The sequence below is a fragment of the Pteropus alecto genome, unplaced genomic scaffold, assembly GCF_000325575.1.
Source record: "Pteropus alecto unplaced genomic scaffold, ASM32557v1 scaffold3, whole genome shotgun sequence".
NCBI lineage: Eukaryota > Metazoa > Chordata > Mammalia > Chiroptera > Pteropodidae > Pteropus > Pteropus alecto.
Window position 1 is genome coordinate 3,131,954 of NW_006442484.1, and position 16,836 is coordinate 3,148,789.

General features: G+C 35.6%; 1 protein-coding gene across 1 annotated transcript in view; it reads left to right on the forward strand.

Moving 5' to 3' along the window:
• Positions 1-16,836, forward strand: part of CNTNAP5 (contactin associated protein like 5) — a 716,034-nt gene that overhangs the window by 682,073 nt on the left and 17,125 nt on the right. Inside the window, exon 21 of the mRNA XM_006920991.1 lies at positions 320-407. Coding sequence (XP_006921053.1) covers positions 320-407 — 88 coding nt within the window. The remainder of the gene's footprint in view (positions 1-319; positions 408-16,836) is intronic.

Consider the following 16,836-nt stretch of genomic DNA (forward strand, 5'->3'; position numbering starts at 1 on the left):
TATTCTTCCTAAAGTTAATCCTACCCAGCAGGTCCCTAAGAATGCTTTATTTGTTTGTTTGTTTGCATCAAGGAATTTGGTGAGAAAATCTTAGTGGGGAGATTAATACCTGTCAAAAGCTGTACAGAATTTCCCAGGGAGAAACCAAGAGGAAAGAAAAGGATATTTTATCTTCATTGTGGAGAATTAGCAAGACATTTCTCATCTCTCCAAAGAGAATCTGCTCTATGTGCTTCCAAGTTATTTCCAGACCTGAATGTGTTATGCCCTTTACATACTGACTTCACCGATGTACCTTTATCTTCTTTTTTTTCTACAGATGGATCATCAACTTCGACTCAGTTATAACTTCTCCCCAGAAGTGGAGTTCAAGGCTATAAGGTCACTCACCTTGGGTAAAGTCACAGGTTTGTATTCTAGTCCTCATCTTTCCAATGGGCCTTGCTAAAATAAAAAAAAAAATAAATAAGCAACTTTCATCAGGATATTTAGTGACTCAGAGCTGGAGCTTTCTACTCCCATAATATCCAAGATCTAAAACAAAGATTTCTGGTATAGAAGCTAAGATGTATGTTTGGCCGAGCTGGAAGCTGGTATTTGTATCTATATTATGGAAGCTCAAATAAGAAAAATTAACAAAGAAAGTAAGTAATCTTTTTACTCAATTTCTAATCAAGCAATTTAAAAAGTTTAATTTTATTTTACTTAAATTTACTTAATTTTTACCTAAGGACATTAAAAATTTGAAAAACCCAATTATTAGATTGCTCAAATTCAAAATTTCTTTACTAATTCATCAATAATTAAAAGAGAATGGAAGTCTATTACTATAATAGTGGATTTTCTTTTTTTCTATGGGAAATTTAATAAATTTTCTTTTTATATATGATGGATGTATTTAGTAGGTGCATGGAAGATTGAAACTTTCTCGATGAACATTTTTTTCATACTGAAGTGATTTTTTTTAAACTATCTTTGCGCTCAAATCTATTTTATATCTTATTAATATAGCAACTCAATTTTACTTTAGTTAGTATTTATCTGGTCTATCTTTTTTCTAAATATGTTAACAGTTATTTTCCTTTAAGTATCATGTATGATCTTATGAAAAGCATACAGCTGGATTTTATGATTTATCCAATCTGCTCATCTCATTTTACAAATTGGCAAAGTATGTCCCTTTACATTTTTGTGTTACTTATAAGATAGAATTTACTTCTGCCTCCTTATCTGCTATTTAATTTTTCCTGTGGTTCTATCTTGTTCTTTTTACTCTCTCAATCATAGTATAGTGCAGGACACAATTACTGGAGGCATTTTAAAAAGGGATGGATTGAACACTGGAAATGAGTTCCTTGCAAAACTGTGGCAGCACTTATGGTGTAGATTCTTGTTAGTTTTTCAGAATGGCTATCCAAGCAATTTTGAGCTGATTAATGAAGAGCTGATGTCACTGGTGCTAGACAAGATCCCAGAGGCTGCTGTGACCCCCAGTACTGCATGTCAATTCCCAAGAGGAGAAGAAGATCTCTAAAAAATGGTAGCAGAGGACACTTCATGTTACTGTAATTTTTCTGGCCTGGAGAGAGCTGAAAAAACAGGACAATGACTCTGGCCTCACTATAGTTTCCCCAATTCGTAAATTAGGTATTCTGATTTCCAGAACATAATGTGCATCCAGAGACCTAGCTGCAGTCAGGTCTAAAATTATGCATTTCAGTTACCAAAATGGCAGTCCAACGAGCCAATCAGGTGACCAACTTCTAGACTGAATTTTATGTTTATTTCTTATTCCGTTACCTCTTATTATTAACAAGCATTTTATGCTGCCACTGCTATTTTTGATTTATCAATTCCATCACTAATTTACTTGTTCCTCATTCCTTCCTATATTTCAGAAATTTCTACTTACCAGGTTTAATTTCTTTGTTTCTGTAATAAATTATTTTGAATTTCTTGTTTGTCAGGCACCTTTTATCTAAAACAAAGTCTTTATTTCACCTTTGTTCTTAGAAGATAATATTATTAGATGTGCAATTCAGTACTGAAGGATATTTTTTCCTCAGATCTTAAAAGAACTATTCAGGTATATTATGGAGTGAGCTCACACTGCCTCAAAAGTACCTATTATATACATCTCTGTCTAATTCTGCATTCAGTAACATCACAATGGTGGTTTGAAAGTTGCCATGCTAGGAGTGTTTACTCCATGTTAGTCAGAAATGCTATAAGACAGGGTCCCTCTGATGCTGTAGAGCCAGTTTTGAACCCAACACCTGTATGTCACTGTTTTCTTCTATCCTTTCTTCCTCTGAGGATGTTGAAAAGCTGACTGTCAGTCTGTCTTGTCTTTGAAAATGCTCTGACCCCCCTCACCCCTAACACTCACAAGCTACTTTTAAGGTCATTTATTTTAATTTGATGTTTTATAGTTTTATGGCCATGTGTCTAATTGTAGATCTCTTTTTAAGTATCTAATTTGATACTTTTATGTTTCCTGTATTATTTATTAATTCTTTTGTCTACATATCCAGTTCATATGTATTTTTATATCTTTCTATTCATTCATTCTCACAAATCCTCAGTATATCAAATAATGATTCTTTCTTATTTTTTTCTATTCAATTACTTTAGATCTATAATAGATAAATCTTAAACTTTCTAACTTTATACTTGAGTCCCTTAGTCTCTTACTATAGTTGTATAATGCTTTATTCTTTATGGGCAATTTTTTGGGTTTATCTTTAAATCTACAAATTTTCTCTTCATATATACTTAATATTTCATTAAGTCTATTCAATGAGTCATTTTTCATTGATTACATATTTTTTTTAATTTTCAAAGTATTTTGTTCTTTTTCAAGTATGCTTGTTAAATAAGGCAGTCTATTGTTCCCATTCTTTGTTGTTGTTGTTGTTATTTCTATCTTTTTACATCTTTAAAGTATTCTATTAATAGTTATTGAGCATTTTGTCTCTGATTATCCCAATATAAGAAGTATGCAATATTCTAAATCTGTTTTTTTTTCCTAACTCTTTATTATGGTGGTTTATTCTCTTATGCTCTGTGTGTGTGTGTGTGTGTGTGTGTGTACTCATAATTCTTTAAAATTATTTTGAGAGAGCTTGATGACCAGCAATTGGGAAACGTTTTTTCCAGACGAGATTTGTGCTTATTTCTGCCAGGTGCCAAGAGGCACTACCAATTGAGGATTATTTTGATTTCTCAGTTGTATTTTTTCTAAACAGACATTAAGTATAAATTTGAGCCCTATATAAGAGCAAACCTCTGGCTGAAGTCTTAGTGGAATAGTCTTACTATTAATATCGTAACTATCATTTTATTATTATTTTTGTGCCTTTTTTCCAATTCAGAGTCACATCAGAAGTTAGCAGGTTTTATGCTTATTCCTTTGCTATTAGATGATATTACACACATACACACACACACACACACATATATGTATATATGTCCATATATATACAGATATGTATATGTATGTGTGTGTGTATATGTGTGTGTGTGTGTGTGTGTGTGTGTATAAATTGAGGCTTATAAGTCAAACAAAGGAACTAACTTACTATCCACCAGTTTATACAGAACTCACAGTATCTATGACTTTTTTAAAACTAAGATTTGTTAAAAAGAAATCTGTTTCAACAGATGACCGTGTATAATACCATGTGGTGAAAGTGAATTCAGACTTATTAAATGATGAACTTGTTAAAAAAAAAAAATACACACAGACACACACACACACACACACTCAGAGAGTCTACTTTTCATGAAAGCTTAATGTAGGAGTCTCAGGTTCAACATCTTTACTTGGCAAGGGCTCAGTGCTTGGATTCCTATTCTTCTTCAAGATGGTTCAGATATTTTCCCTTGATAAATCTAACATTGGTGTATGGCTCACTGCCTTGGTTTTATCCTGTCTCTCCAAAAAATTCCCCCCAAACTTGGGATTCCTCTTTGTTTTCTAAAGCTTAGCAAGACATTAAAATATCTTTGTTGGTTTTAACAAGGCAGAATTACTTTTGGGGGTAGTTTATTTTATACTACTTAAGTCCTCTACTACTTAAGTAGTATACCTTGAATCATTTAACCCTCATTTCAACCAAATCAAATTGTAGGAAGAGAGATAATTAGGTCTATATGACCCCAACATTCAGGCTTTACTCATGGCATCTGCTTTGTGTAGCAGCTCTAGAAACATCCTCTTGCTTATTTTTTTTTTCTCCTCCATGGATCTTGGCACTGTATGTGACACTCCTGTGGCCTTTCTGAGTTAAACGCATAATACATGAGACTGAAAGAACAAAACTTTAAAGCAAGGTACTAAATTTTTTAGAGGAACCTTGATATTCTGTTTTGGATTTTTTGTGAGGAAAGATAGGAAGAACTTAGTTAAAGTTGAGGGAGAGTACCCCAAAAAATGTCTTTATAGTGCTGAAGGGAGGAGACTCCTGTCTGCTGGACTTTCTTTCCATCCAAGCCGCTGTTATACTAACAAGAGCATGGATCTGCAATCAACCTCAACACTTCTGGTCTATGAAATGTCTGTAGCTGGAGGTGAGAGAAGATGATATGAGCACCAGGTTCATTTTTATGGAGGAATACTAACTCTGGGGACCCTTTCAAAGTAGCCTTATGCATCAAAAAGAATATGGATAAGGACAGAGGATACAGGAAGAACTGGCGCAGAAGTGGATAAGTAGTATTAATAACAAAAGTAGTGTCACTCCACAAATTTAGAAAAAAGTCTACTACTACTCCATTGGACATTTTCACTTTAAAGCAAGGATATGCAGGCATTTTTCATAGTAGATACCAAGGGTGAACAAGTTTGATCAATCTATTGTCCCAGTTTTCTTCAGTACCACTAATAGAATTCTACTGTAAAGCGAGAACAAGTTATTCATTTTTTTTTTTCTGTGAAAAGAAAGGCTAATCTGCCATTTTAGAGGCTAGTGATTTAGAGTAATGTGGTATGTGCTACATACATACCATGATGAATAAAAGTCTCTTTCCTGAGAATTCTTGTGCTGTAGAGATGGGTCTATGAAAATAGCAGACATCATCATTCACATTAAAATTGCATTGTGGGCATTCACCTATTAGGTAAGTCCTGGAATGTTGTTAGGTTTATTCCTTTGTTTATTGACATTCCTCAACTTTTAAGAAAGATGTCTTGATCTAGTCTATTGCATCAATGGGCATAAGAGAAACTAACATTAAAAAGAAAAAAGAGAGAGAGTGCATATTTTAGACAGCATCACTCATTTTGGGAAAATTACTTAATTCTTTAGAAAACATAGAAGGGCTTATCTTACATTCAAACAGTATATCTTTACTGCGTGTTTTTTAGTCTCTGTCTAATTTGGCCCTGGTATAAGATCATAGACACTCAGATAGACTTAGAAATTAAAAAAAAAACTTAAAGCTTGAAACTTCTAAAAGAAACTATATCTTTTTTGGCTTTATTTTATTTTTTTCTGGTCCTAGTTTCCCCTAATTTACTATGCCGTTAAGTTTGAATTGAATAAGTTTGAAAGAATATATCGTTAAGTTTGATCGTAAAATAACAATTTTTCGTGCAACTAGGAATTAAGAATCTTCTTTTTATTATTTTCTTCCTGAGAGGATACTTCTTACTGTACTGCAGATTAATGAAGTAGTTACTTTTTAAAACATGGAAACATGTTAAGGGCTAGGTAGAAAGGAATGGTAGTACTGCTTTTAAACTTTAGCTATGAGATTCTGAATAGATATTGAAATGAAATTTGCACTCAGGACATGCTTGCAGAATTATTTCTTTATGCATCCAGCAACTTATTAACTTCCTGCAAACCTGCCAGTTTGATAGGTCAAAGCTCACATCTGGCAGAGACATTATTCTTCTGCTCTATTGCTCATGTAGCTTCAAAGATCACTTGGCCCTAAGAAGCCATATAAAAATTGGAAAATTTTTTTTAGCCTGCATTAAACTGAGCTAATCTGGAAATTGCAGGGCTAGCTGTGAGCATTTTTTTTTGGCCTGTTAAAATGATGTGAGCTTTGACTGCCTCCATAAAACAGGGATCTTCACTTCTCCCAAATCCTTCAGTTTTGAACTGGAAGCCTACTGTCTTCTGCAATATCAGAGCATTGTTGGATGAATACCCTAATTGTTTTCATGTTAAATCAATTCTCAAACATCTTGTAAAAAAATGAATTATGGCTGCCATTTTTAGAAAGCACAGCAGAATTTATGCATAAAAATGAAAGGTGGGCACTCCAAAACATTCATTTTGGAAGACTGTTACTCTAATTTATTTTTGTACATAGTTGGGTCCTTCTTATGGTTCAAATCTGGTGCAGTTAATATTAAACTGGGAAGCAAAAGTATAGAGTAAAATATGTACAGCTTTTTAGGGACAAACTGACTCATGTTTGCTCTCTCTCCTGTAATTCCTGTTGTGTGACCATGGTGAAGTTTTCTAATCTGTCTGTAGTACCTTGTCGGTAAAATGAGGAAGATAAAATTTAATTCAGTTAAATCACAGAGATATATATGTATTTCATGGGACACTATATGCAGAATATTTGGTACTTAGCACATACTCAATAAATGAAAGGCGTGGGAACATAAGCACGAACTATCTTTGTCATTGTAATTGTTTTAATGAAGTGACTTCAAGGTAGCTTCCAAAGAGGCACTCAGATGTGCTCTAAATGGACAGTTCTGAATCTGGTGAGTCTTGAAGATTTGAGCATGAGTAATTGTCAAGTAAAGTTCGTTCCAAGGTGCGTCCAGCTCATATTAGCTTAAATGGCGACAACAATAGAGAATATAATTGTTTGTGAAAATGGAAGTGTCAAAGTGTATGGTTGCTTCAGGCACAACTAGGTTCAGAAGCTTAAATAATACTGTGGTTCAGTCTTTGTAAATCTGTTTTTTTGTTCTACCTCTGATTCTTCTTACCTCTCTGAAGGAATTCATTCCCAAGCAGAATTTTAATGGTAGCAAGATAGAATCAGCAATTCAATGTTTAAATACTTCCATTTTAGCAACCCTGTTGGAAAGAAAGCCCCTTGTTTCTAAAATTTCTAGAAAAAGGTACTGGATCGAATCTCGAAGGACAAGTTTGTGTCAAGTGATAATCTCAGATGATGACAATGTCCAAGAGATTGGAATACACTTAATGGCCATAACTGGATTATGCACCCAGCTATGGCTCTGGAGGGTTGAAGGCTCTAACTCTATATTAACCACATGTGTTTTGAGAACAGAAAAATGTTATTTTCAAAAGAAAATTGAGGTGTTCTTACTAGAGAGTGAGATATACTGTGAGGAGAATCAACGATAATCCAATAATACCACTGCTTTTTTTTTTTTTTTTTTTTTTTTTTACTTACAGTCCACTATCCTTTTAAGCAGGAGAGAAGAGGATGCAGTTACAGGGGGTAGGCTAGGAACTGTGTGTAATTTTGGGACTGTATCGTGCTTGTGTATGTCAATAGTCCAACTGTGTTGCAACTGAACAAATAATAGTTGAAAGATGCTCTTTTAAGAAATGCATGTTATCTTCTTGGAACAAGTTTATAGCTTCCCTTGAGACTCCTCCAAAGAATTATTTCATTTTGAATGCATAGGTTTCTTAATGTTTTGTCTTGTTTATTATCATTTCTAGTTCCTTAGTAAATAAAAATATTTCCAAACCACAGCCCCTTTCTGACTCAAATTTTAATAATGTAATTTCCTCATATTATGTCCAGAATTTTCTAAATTAAACTATTTCTCTGAGTAATAAAATATTTTATTGTCATTAATCTAATCTGACCTACTCATGAAATGGATGATGTATTTAAAGCATCTTCAAAATGCTAGTTTCAGTAATCGTCCCAACTTCCTACATGCACACATCTTGTACTTTCTGCTTTGAAGATAAGCGACTTTGAATTGCAACTGGATTATATGGGATTTGTTACTGTTTCTTTTAAAAATAATGAACTGCATTTCTCCCCATGGAGAAATTCAATAGATGGTTTAGTTTCATCTTATGTAACAGAACTGTGTGTTATCTTCTGATTTAAAATGCGATTTTATTTTATATTTTAAATGAATCACTTCATGATAGGAGCCCAGACCTACTCCATGCTCTGTGCTACTCTGTAAAAGTCAAGTCTGTTTTTGTAAACCAAAAGCACTTTTTAAGCAGCATGTCCCTGAGATACTCATTCAATATAATCACTTGCCTGCTCTGCCAAGGATAGTGGATAATAAAGGAATGAAGCAAAGTTAGCTATGATGTGTTGTTTCCAAAAAGAATTGTCCTCAGCTGTGAGGAGCTGTTACTAATCTATTTCAAAGAGAGGTGGCCTTCCAAGGAAATACCCGGCTTTGCTTGTCTTTGCCTGGCTGTTAGCTAAGGATTATTTGTGTGTGTGTGTGTGGTCTATCAAAAGCCACAACACTACTGTTATTGATAAAAAGTTCAAATTAGCTCTCATCATACAAAAATTAATGAACATTACTGTGAACCATTAAGGAGCATCATTGTGGACCATACACTGAGCTAGGCCATATATATACCAAAAACAAACAAATAAATGAACAAACTATCCCTGTTCTAAAGACCGGCTTAATTTAAAATTTACTTATTTCTACTGAAAATTATTAAGGTGAGGTCAAGAGTATTAAAGTTTTTTGTATTTTTGTTTTTTTTTTTCAGGTTTTGGAGTGTCTCTTTTAGGTTATGTTAAATATTAGGTTTTACTAATTAATCAAATAATAATACTAGCATAGTATTTATAGCTTATTAATAGTATAATAAGTGCTGCTTATACATAGTATTATTATTTAATAATATACTGCTCTGTACTAATTCTAAGTTGTGTTAACTCATTTTCCTCACAACAGCCCAGAAAGGTTAATACATAAGGAAACTGAGTCATAGTTTTATACATAAGGAAACTGAGTCATAGAAGTTAAGTAACTTGTCCAACATCAGAAAACTAGTAAGTGGTAGATTTGGTGTTTAGAGTTAACCATTGTGAGTCTGGATTTCACACTCCCAATAGTACTGCCATATTTTGTTTTTTAAGGAGTAACATGACATGTTCCAGATAATGTGAACTCTTTTCTTCTATTGAGGGCTCCTGAATTAAAACCTTGTGTTCTCAGCTGTGATGTACTTGAGTAGAGTGTACAGCTAGGCTTTAATCATGGAGGGTTAATAGCATATTTATTATTATTTGAATTGGCCCTGGGTTCAAATAATAACTAATTGACCTGGACAAATTACTTAATTCACTGAGGTTCACTTTTCTCAATTGGAACGCAGGTATATATTATAATAATGCCTGCTATTATTTGAATTATTAGGAGATAGTAAAAATAAAGTGGCTGGCAAAAAGCTTGATATATAATAAAAGCCCAATAAATGTATGCAATAACAGTGATGATCATAACAAAAGAAGCCACCCCATCTAAAGCAGCTTCTTTTTGTTTGAGAATGACATTTGACCTCTAACGGCTTTTCAGATGTGAGGGAGGGGTTTGCAAAGCAAAGAGAGATTAATTGCCCAATCCTTGCATTACAAAGCTTGCATTTCACTCTTCATTTCTGCTGGGTAGGGGGAGGGAGGATGAATGGATGAGGCATTATGTAGCCTTGACTCCAGTTGTTGCTTGGTAAATAGTGAAAGCATGAATGTGGTCAGTTCTTTGTTTCTGATGAAATCACCTTAAAAGAGGTAAATCTAGCTAAACCTACATGACATTATTTAAACGTATGTTCTTAGGAATAAAGCTGCCTGTGATGGATTGTATCAATGTGATACTTGGTGGATCAACTAAGCTTAAAAGCAAGAGATATATTATAATTTTTAAAAATGTGGACCACCTCCTTTATCACTCTCTCATTCTCAGCATGAGGTATCCATGGTGTTCCAAAGACATGAGTCTTATTTATGAATTTATTTTCTTGCTGCCTACCATATTGGCAGGGACATATAGTGTTCTATAATATATTTTCTTAATGGACTTAATGCCATACAATTAGATATGACTAGATCTTGGATGAGAGTCTCCAGGCTGCTATATATTGTGTTTCTTGCCTCACAGTAGTGCCTGGCAATAAAGTGAAAAATGAATGAGACTTTCAGAATCGGACTTTCAGAGCTCAGATCCTATAATAGTTACTTACTAGTTATGTCACTATCAACTTTATCTCTCTGAGCCCCAGTTTCTTTATCTGTAAAATAGGAGTAGTAATAATTGCTTTATTGTTTTATTATGAAGATAAAGATGTAAAGAGTGGTACATAGTGATATTTTAAAACAGCAGCTTACTGTTAATAGATCATACAGCCATCCTACCTATGTTTTTTTGTTTGTTTGTTTGTTTTTGTCTGATATCCCTTTTCCTTGCTAATGGTACTGCTATTGATTCATTTACCCTTTGCTCGTGGGATCTGGGACAGTGTTGTGAATGTCAGTGTTGGCAAGGTAATGAAGTGAAGAATGAACTCACTTTTTGCTGTCTCCCTTAACCTTGATGGGGTGGAGGAACCTAATTGGTCAGAAGCTGAAAGAAATGAGTGAGACAAGCACAGATTGAAATTCTTGATGCTTTCTCATGGAGAAAGAGAGGAAATTAAGGCAGAGAGAGGGTCGTGTGGCTCTTGCTTACTCATTTAGTCTACTGGGATTTTATTTTTGGAGTAAATAGCATGAAATTCACTTCCCCTTAGGAGTTACTTAGGAGTGACTATGGGACATCCACTTCTAGGAGAGATTGGATTTGAATCCCTGGACTTTCCATTTTGCTGCCTCAGGATTACTGCCAGTGTTCAGTGTCAGGACTTGACACCTGTAGCTTATAGACTAATGTTCTCTACCTTTTGCGTGACAAAGATTCACATTGCCTGCTTTCCGGTGGGAAGGATAAAGAAATCATTCTACCTAGAACATTTCTCTTTTGAGTTCATCTCTTGAAATGAATTACTGCCTATTCTAATCTGCCCCAAAACTTGGATATATGTTTTACCTTTCCCATTTGTTTTCTTACATTTTATAAAATTCTTCTATAGAATATAAGTTTTTCATAGGCCATACTTCTCTTCAAATATTAATATTATAGAAATGTTTAGAATTAAGAATTTTCTTCCCTAACACTATTCATGGATAATTTATTCAGTATATATTCTTTGAGTACCTATTATACACAAAGCAAGATATTAAGTGAAACTGAGAAAATTTTTAAAAGTTATAGCCTAGGGATCCTTGTTCCCAAAGTGATATAATGCATATCCATGGAGATAAGACATTAAATAATTGCAATACAAATAATTTTGATAAGTGTTATGCAGACTTAGGGAGAGATCATTTTAGTGGAGATGATCCCGAGTAGTGTCATGGAGGAGATCCTTTTGACTTTAGTCTTGAACACAGGTTTGGTTTCAACAAATAGAGAACATTCTGGGAAGAAATAATTGTGTGAACCAAATGCAACAGTATGAAGGCGAAGAGTGTGCTAGGAACAGTAAATACTTCATCTTCAGAGGGTCTCATTCATGCAGGGGTATAGAGAGGAATAAGGAAAATTCAGTTGATAACATATTATAGAGGACCTCCAGTGCTCTACAAAGGAGTCCAGACTTTGTTATGAAGATGGGAGAAGCCATTGATGAGAACTCTCATAGTCAGAGCTACTGTTGTCTCTTTCGTGGGTAACAGGTAGAATGGAAAGAGGCTGGTGTGGAGGTTATGCTAATATCTCTCCTGCAGGCAGGAAAGGACATAAGTCTGGACCAGGAGTATAGCAATGGGACTGAGGAATTATTGCAGGTGAAGGTTATGCTGTAGGAATTGGAAGATTTCGGTAAATCACTGGGTAGATGGATAGGGATGTAAGGTAGACTGGAAAAGAGAGCACATGAGATTAGGAGAAAACTTGTACTTTTGTGCAGTGATTGCAAAGGGAAATCAAGCAATTCCAGTCAAGCCTGAATCCATGTTTACTAACTCGGAGCTCATATTACAGTGCATTATAAAGCTGATACTTTACACTCCTCCTTTCAGCCAGAGGTCCCCAAACCCCAGGCCAAGGACCTGTACAAATCTGTGCCCCTGTTGGGAACTGGGCCACACAGCAGGAGGCAAGCTACGGTAGAGCAAGTGAAGCTTCATCTGTATTTGCAGCCATTCCCCAGCACTAGGGTCACCACTTCAGCTCCACCTCAGATCATCAGGCATTAGATGTTCACAGGAGCACTGGTCCCTGGTGTCAAAAAGGTTGGGGACCACTGCTTTAAGCCACACTCGAGGCTTGTTCAACTGCTTCTGGAGTTGTGAAATCCCTATCATCAGGAAAGGTAGGAGAGCCACAGACCAAATCATGCTGCAGAGAGTCCAGTTCAGAACCTTTACAGGGGTGATTTCCACATTAGTCAGCTGTTACAAGGGGCTTACAATTCCTCCTCCACACTTAGAATTCCCTGACTTGTATTTCTCTCTGTGATTATAACTGTTTCCCTGGGAAAGACTGTGGTCTTTGAAGGCAGGGACTTTTTGTTATTCATGTTATCATCTCACCTAGAAGCACAAGTTTTTGTGCTCTGTCTGTTTTCCAAATATATTTACAATATGGTTCTTTGGATTAGTGTATTACAAATAGAATACCTATTTTCAATTCAGGAGGAAAATGCCTGTGTTCATATTCCTCATTTTATAATTCATACTGTGATGAACAACCATTCTGGTCTGCCAAAAAATGAGGGATTTCCAGGAATGTGAGGTTATCAGCATTGAAACTGAAACAATGCTCAGCAATATTGGGCAGTCAGTCACTCTAAACCACACTTAGTTTAGGGCTTTTGAATAGTTTAATGGAACTGAATCCAGGGGTTGAATGTCAAATGAACAATTGGATCTCACATTTTTCACAGTCATGGCTGAGCCCAGCTGCTGCCATTTCAGCAAATGTGCTGTAGATTTACCCAGGTGAGGCTGAGGAAACAGAGAATGGACCAATCAGCCTACCAAATAACACTTACCGAACCCCTGCTGGGGTGCAGATTACAGCAACTAGATGTCCTGAGATGACTGGAGAAAAATGTGAGATTGTTTCTATCCTAAAAATCCAATGGGCTGGGTGGAGACATAAAATTGCACACAAGCAGTGATTACAGAGCAACTGATCTCTAACTCATGGAAATTGGATTATACGGGAATTAAGAGGCCAGAGACAGGAGAAATCAAAAGTAAAACCATCTATAACTAACATACTGGTCCTGAGTTGTGGGCCCAGCCTTTTATTATGAACACATCATTACCAGCTATGCTGAGCAGTGGTTTCTCCATTCGAGAGGCACGATGCAAATACATGGGTGTCATATGCATATCACATCAGCTTCACTAGATCTCTAAACAGGAAATCTCATGTATATCTTTCATGCCAGCAATAGCTCACATTATCTTGAGACCTGTGGAGGCAGGAACTTGGCTACATGTATTGGTAGAGTGATTCTTCTGAGATATGAATGGGCATTTGTATACGTAGGAACCAGCTTAGTTCTTTGAGATTAATTTGGGGTTTCAAGGTTAAATTATCTTTTCTTATCATTCTGAGTTTATTAATGGTCTGTATGTGTGTTTTACCTCTTTCTGCACGGTTGTTTTCCCCAAGTTGCCTTTTCTCTGTTATATCTTTTGATATCTCTCATTCCTATTAGAGGACTCCCTTAGACTTCTGAAGATCCTGGGCTATCTCCCATGTAAAATAATGATGGCTAGGATGCATTGATAGGGAGCTACACTAAAGGATGGCTGGGCATTAATTAGAGAAACTCTCACTTTATCAAAGGGTTGTTCTTGGAATAGGCATATTTTCTAGGAACGTTCTTTCCAGTCTTTGAAGGGTAGGAGCTTCTGAAAGTCATGCTGGAAAAGAGAGCTGGTCAGTCTCATTACCTGCTGGGAAACATCCCTTTATTTCTTTTTTTTTTTTTTTGAGCATCCTTGGCTCACCTGTAGGCATTTCCCTCACCAAACTGCAATAATCCCATGGTATCATCATAATTATTTACCAAGTTATTCAAAAGTTATGGGTAATTAAGTTCCGAAGTACAGGATTGAAATATTTTCTCTTTCTTTAAGATTTCTACATTTGTGAGGGGATTGGCACAGAATTGGCTGAGAAAGAACAAAACAGTTTTGTATGCCAAACCTTCCTAATGTAGAACTCATTTGCGTCAGTCATAGTCAACCAGTGAAGCCCAGTTAAGTCTGAAGAGCCAATTCTACACTTAAATCCTTACAGTTGATTGAATCAAAACCACACAGATTATCTGGGATAATCAGTCAACTGATTATGGATTTTGGTCTAGCTATAAAACACCTTCACAGCAATACCTGGATCATTATTTGATTGAATAGTGGGAGAATATAGCCTAGCCAAGTTGATGCAATAGTCCATCATACCATATCCTTTTGTTTTCATTTTTTTAAATTGAAATAATATTCATATAATATAAAATTAATCATTTTAATGTGGACAGTTTTATGATATTTAGTACAACCACAATGCAGTGCAACTATTACTTCTATCTAGTTTCAAATATTACCCACAAAGGGCACCCTGTACCCTATAAGCAGTCACTCCCTACACCCTCTCCCCTTGCTCTTGGCAACTATCAGTCTTTTTTGTTTGTTTGTTTTTATTGGTTTGTCTATTCATAATATTTTATATTAATGGAATACTGTGATTTGTGATCTTTTGTGTCTGGTGTTTTTCACTCAGCATAATTTTTGAGGCTTAGGAACATTGTAGCATAAATCAGCACTTCATTTCTTTTTATGATTGAGTACCATTCCATTATATGGATATACCACTTTTGTTTATCCATTCATCTGTTGATGTTATTGCTGTGTCTGCCTTTTACTATTGTGACTAGTGCTGCTATGAACATGCATGCACATGTATTCATTTGAATACTTCTTTTCAATTATCTTAAGTATATATCTATGAGGAAAACTGCTGCCTTTGGAAAGCCATCGCAACCAAAGCTTAGCCCAGTGGGGCCATTCAGGAAATCCTGCACTGTAACCTGTGTCCTGCACATTGACCACTCTCTGCCATACAAAGAGGTCTTTAGAGAGACCCTCTTGATGCATTTATTCTTTTGAAGACTGTCCCTGTGTGCATCTCTGAACATGCAAACATACTGCCATTCTTTACCCTCCTAAGCCTCAAATATCAAAAACTTAGGATAAGAACAATTCCTGAGTACATTCCAAGGATCCCCTGTAATGTGTGGTTCAAGGAAATTTTGTAGAAACCGGACTTGGAACAAGTGGTAGGATTGGAGACAGGAAAGTATTTTTGCTTGTAGGTGCTATGTGACTGAGGAGGTGCTTAACATCTCTGGCTGCAAATTTAACCTCTTTGAAATGTCAGGGGCTGCCACATGACCTTTGAAGTTGGTCCTAATATTGAACATTAGTTAATTTTGTGATATATGAAAATTTTATTAACTTTGGCTTTGAAAATTCTAATTCCGAAGCAGATTCCAATGTTATTTTTAATACTATTAACAAAACAAAACAAGAGAAACTGAAAGCCAGTTTTACTGACCCAAATTGATGAATTATTGGGCTGTAAAATCCTTGTCAATATCTGAAAAAAGAAACTGAGTTTCATGCTATTGTGAATTAAAATATTGATATGTGTTCAAAAATTACATTTAAGTGGATGTTTGGTTATTTTTTAGTATTTTACATTTTTAGCCTATGGAGTTACAAGCTCTCCCTCCCTACACACTGGGCAGCATGATTCTTACCTGTATACTTTACACCTGGTGTATCATGCCAGTGCTTCTTTCATTGACTCTGTTCCTTTTACATATGTGCCTGACAACTGTAAGTGACCTCTTGTTCTCATGTGAACTATATCATTACTTCTGCATGTGGCCATTCTGGCTACTCTTCAGCTTCTTTTCTTTTTACTATTTTCTTTTGACATAGTAGAAATAATATGGAATTTGAAGTCACAAGCCACTGACTTCACTATAGTCTGGATTCTGCTATGTAAGCACTTTGAGAATTCTTAAAACTCTTGGATAAATATCCTACTTCATGGTACTTTAGGTACAAATTACACAAATGTTTTAATTTTACTTTAGAAGAAGTAGATTAAAAAATATTGGACTCAAGGTATTGGAAATGCCATAGACTTTAAAAGGGGGAAGAAAAAAGATATCTAAAGATCTGAGATAATGAATAAGACTGAGACTCATCTGTCACCCCTGTGCTCTGTGATAAAGTCTGTGTCTGAAGCTTGCTGAGGACTCATCCCATCTGGTACTATCAGAAGGTCATGACAGTATCTTTTCTATGACCAAAAAGCTTCCTTGTGTGCCACTTAAATCCATCCTGTACCCTTGTAATTGACTCATTATGAAGTTTTGATAAGCTTTAAAAAGACAATGATTTTCCTATGTGAAGTTGGGGAAAGAAAATTTCAGTCAAGCGGGGCTTGAAGATGTGTTGACCTACGTACAAAGTGAATGCAATGGTTAATTTTATGTGTCAGCTTGACTGGCGTGTAGAGTGCCCAGACATTTGGTCAAACATTGTTCTGGGTATGTCTGTGAGGTGTTTCTGGTTGAGACTAACATTTGATTCAGTGGACTGAGTCAAGCGAATCACAATCCCTAAGGTAGGTGGGCCTCAGTCAGTCAGTTGAAGGCCTGAACAGAACAAAAAGGCAGAGTAGTAGGGAACTTCTCTTGACTGACTGTGAGCTGGTACACAGATCTTTTCTGGTCTTCCACTGGGACTAAAACTTCAGCT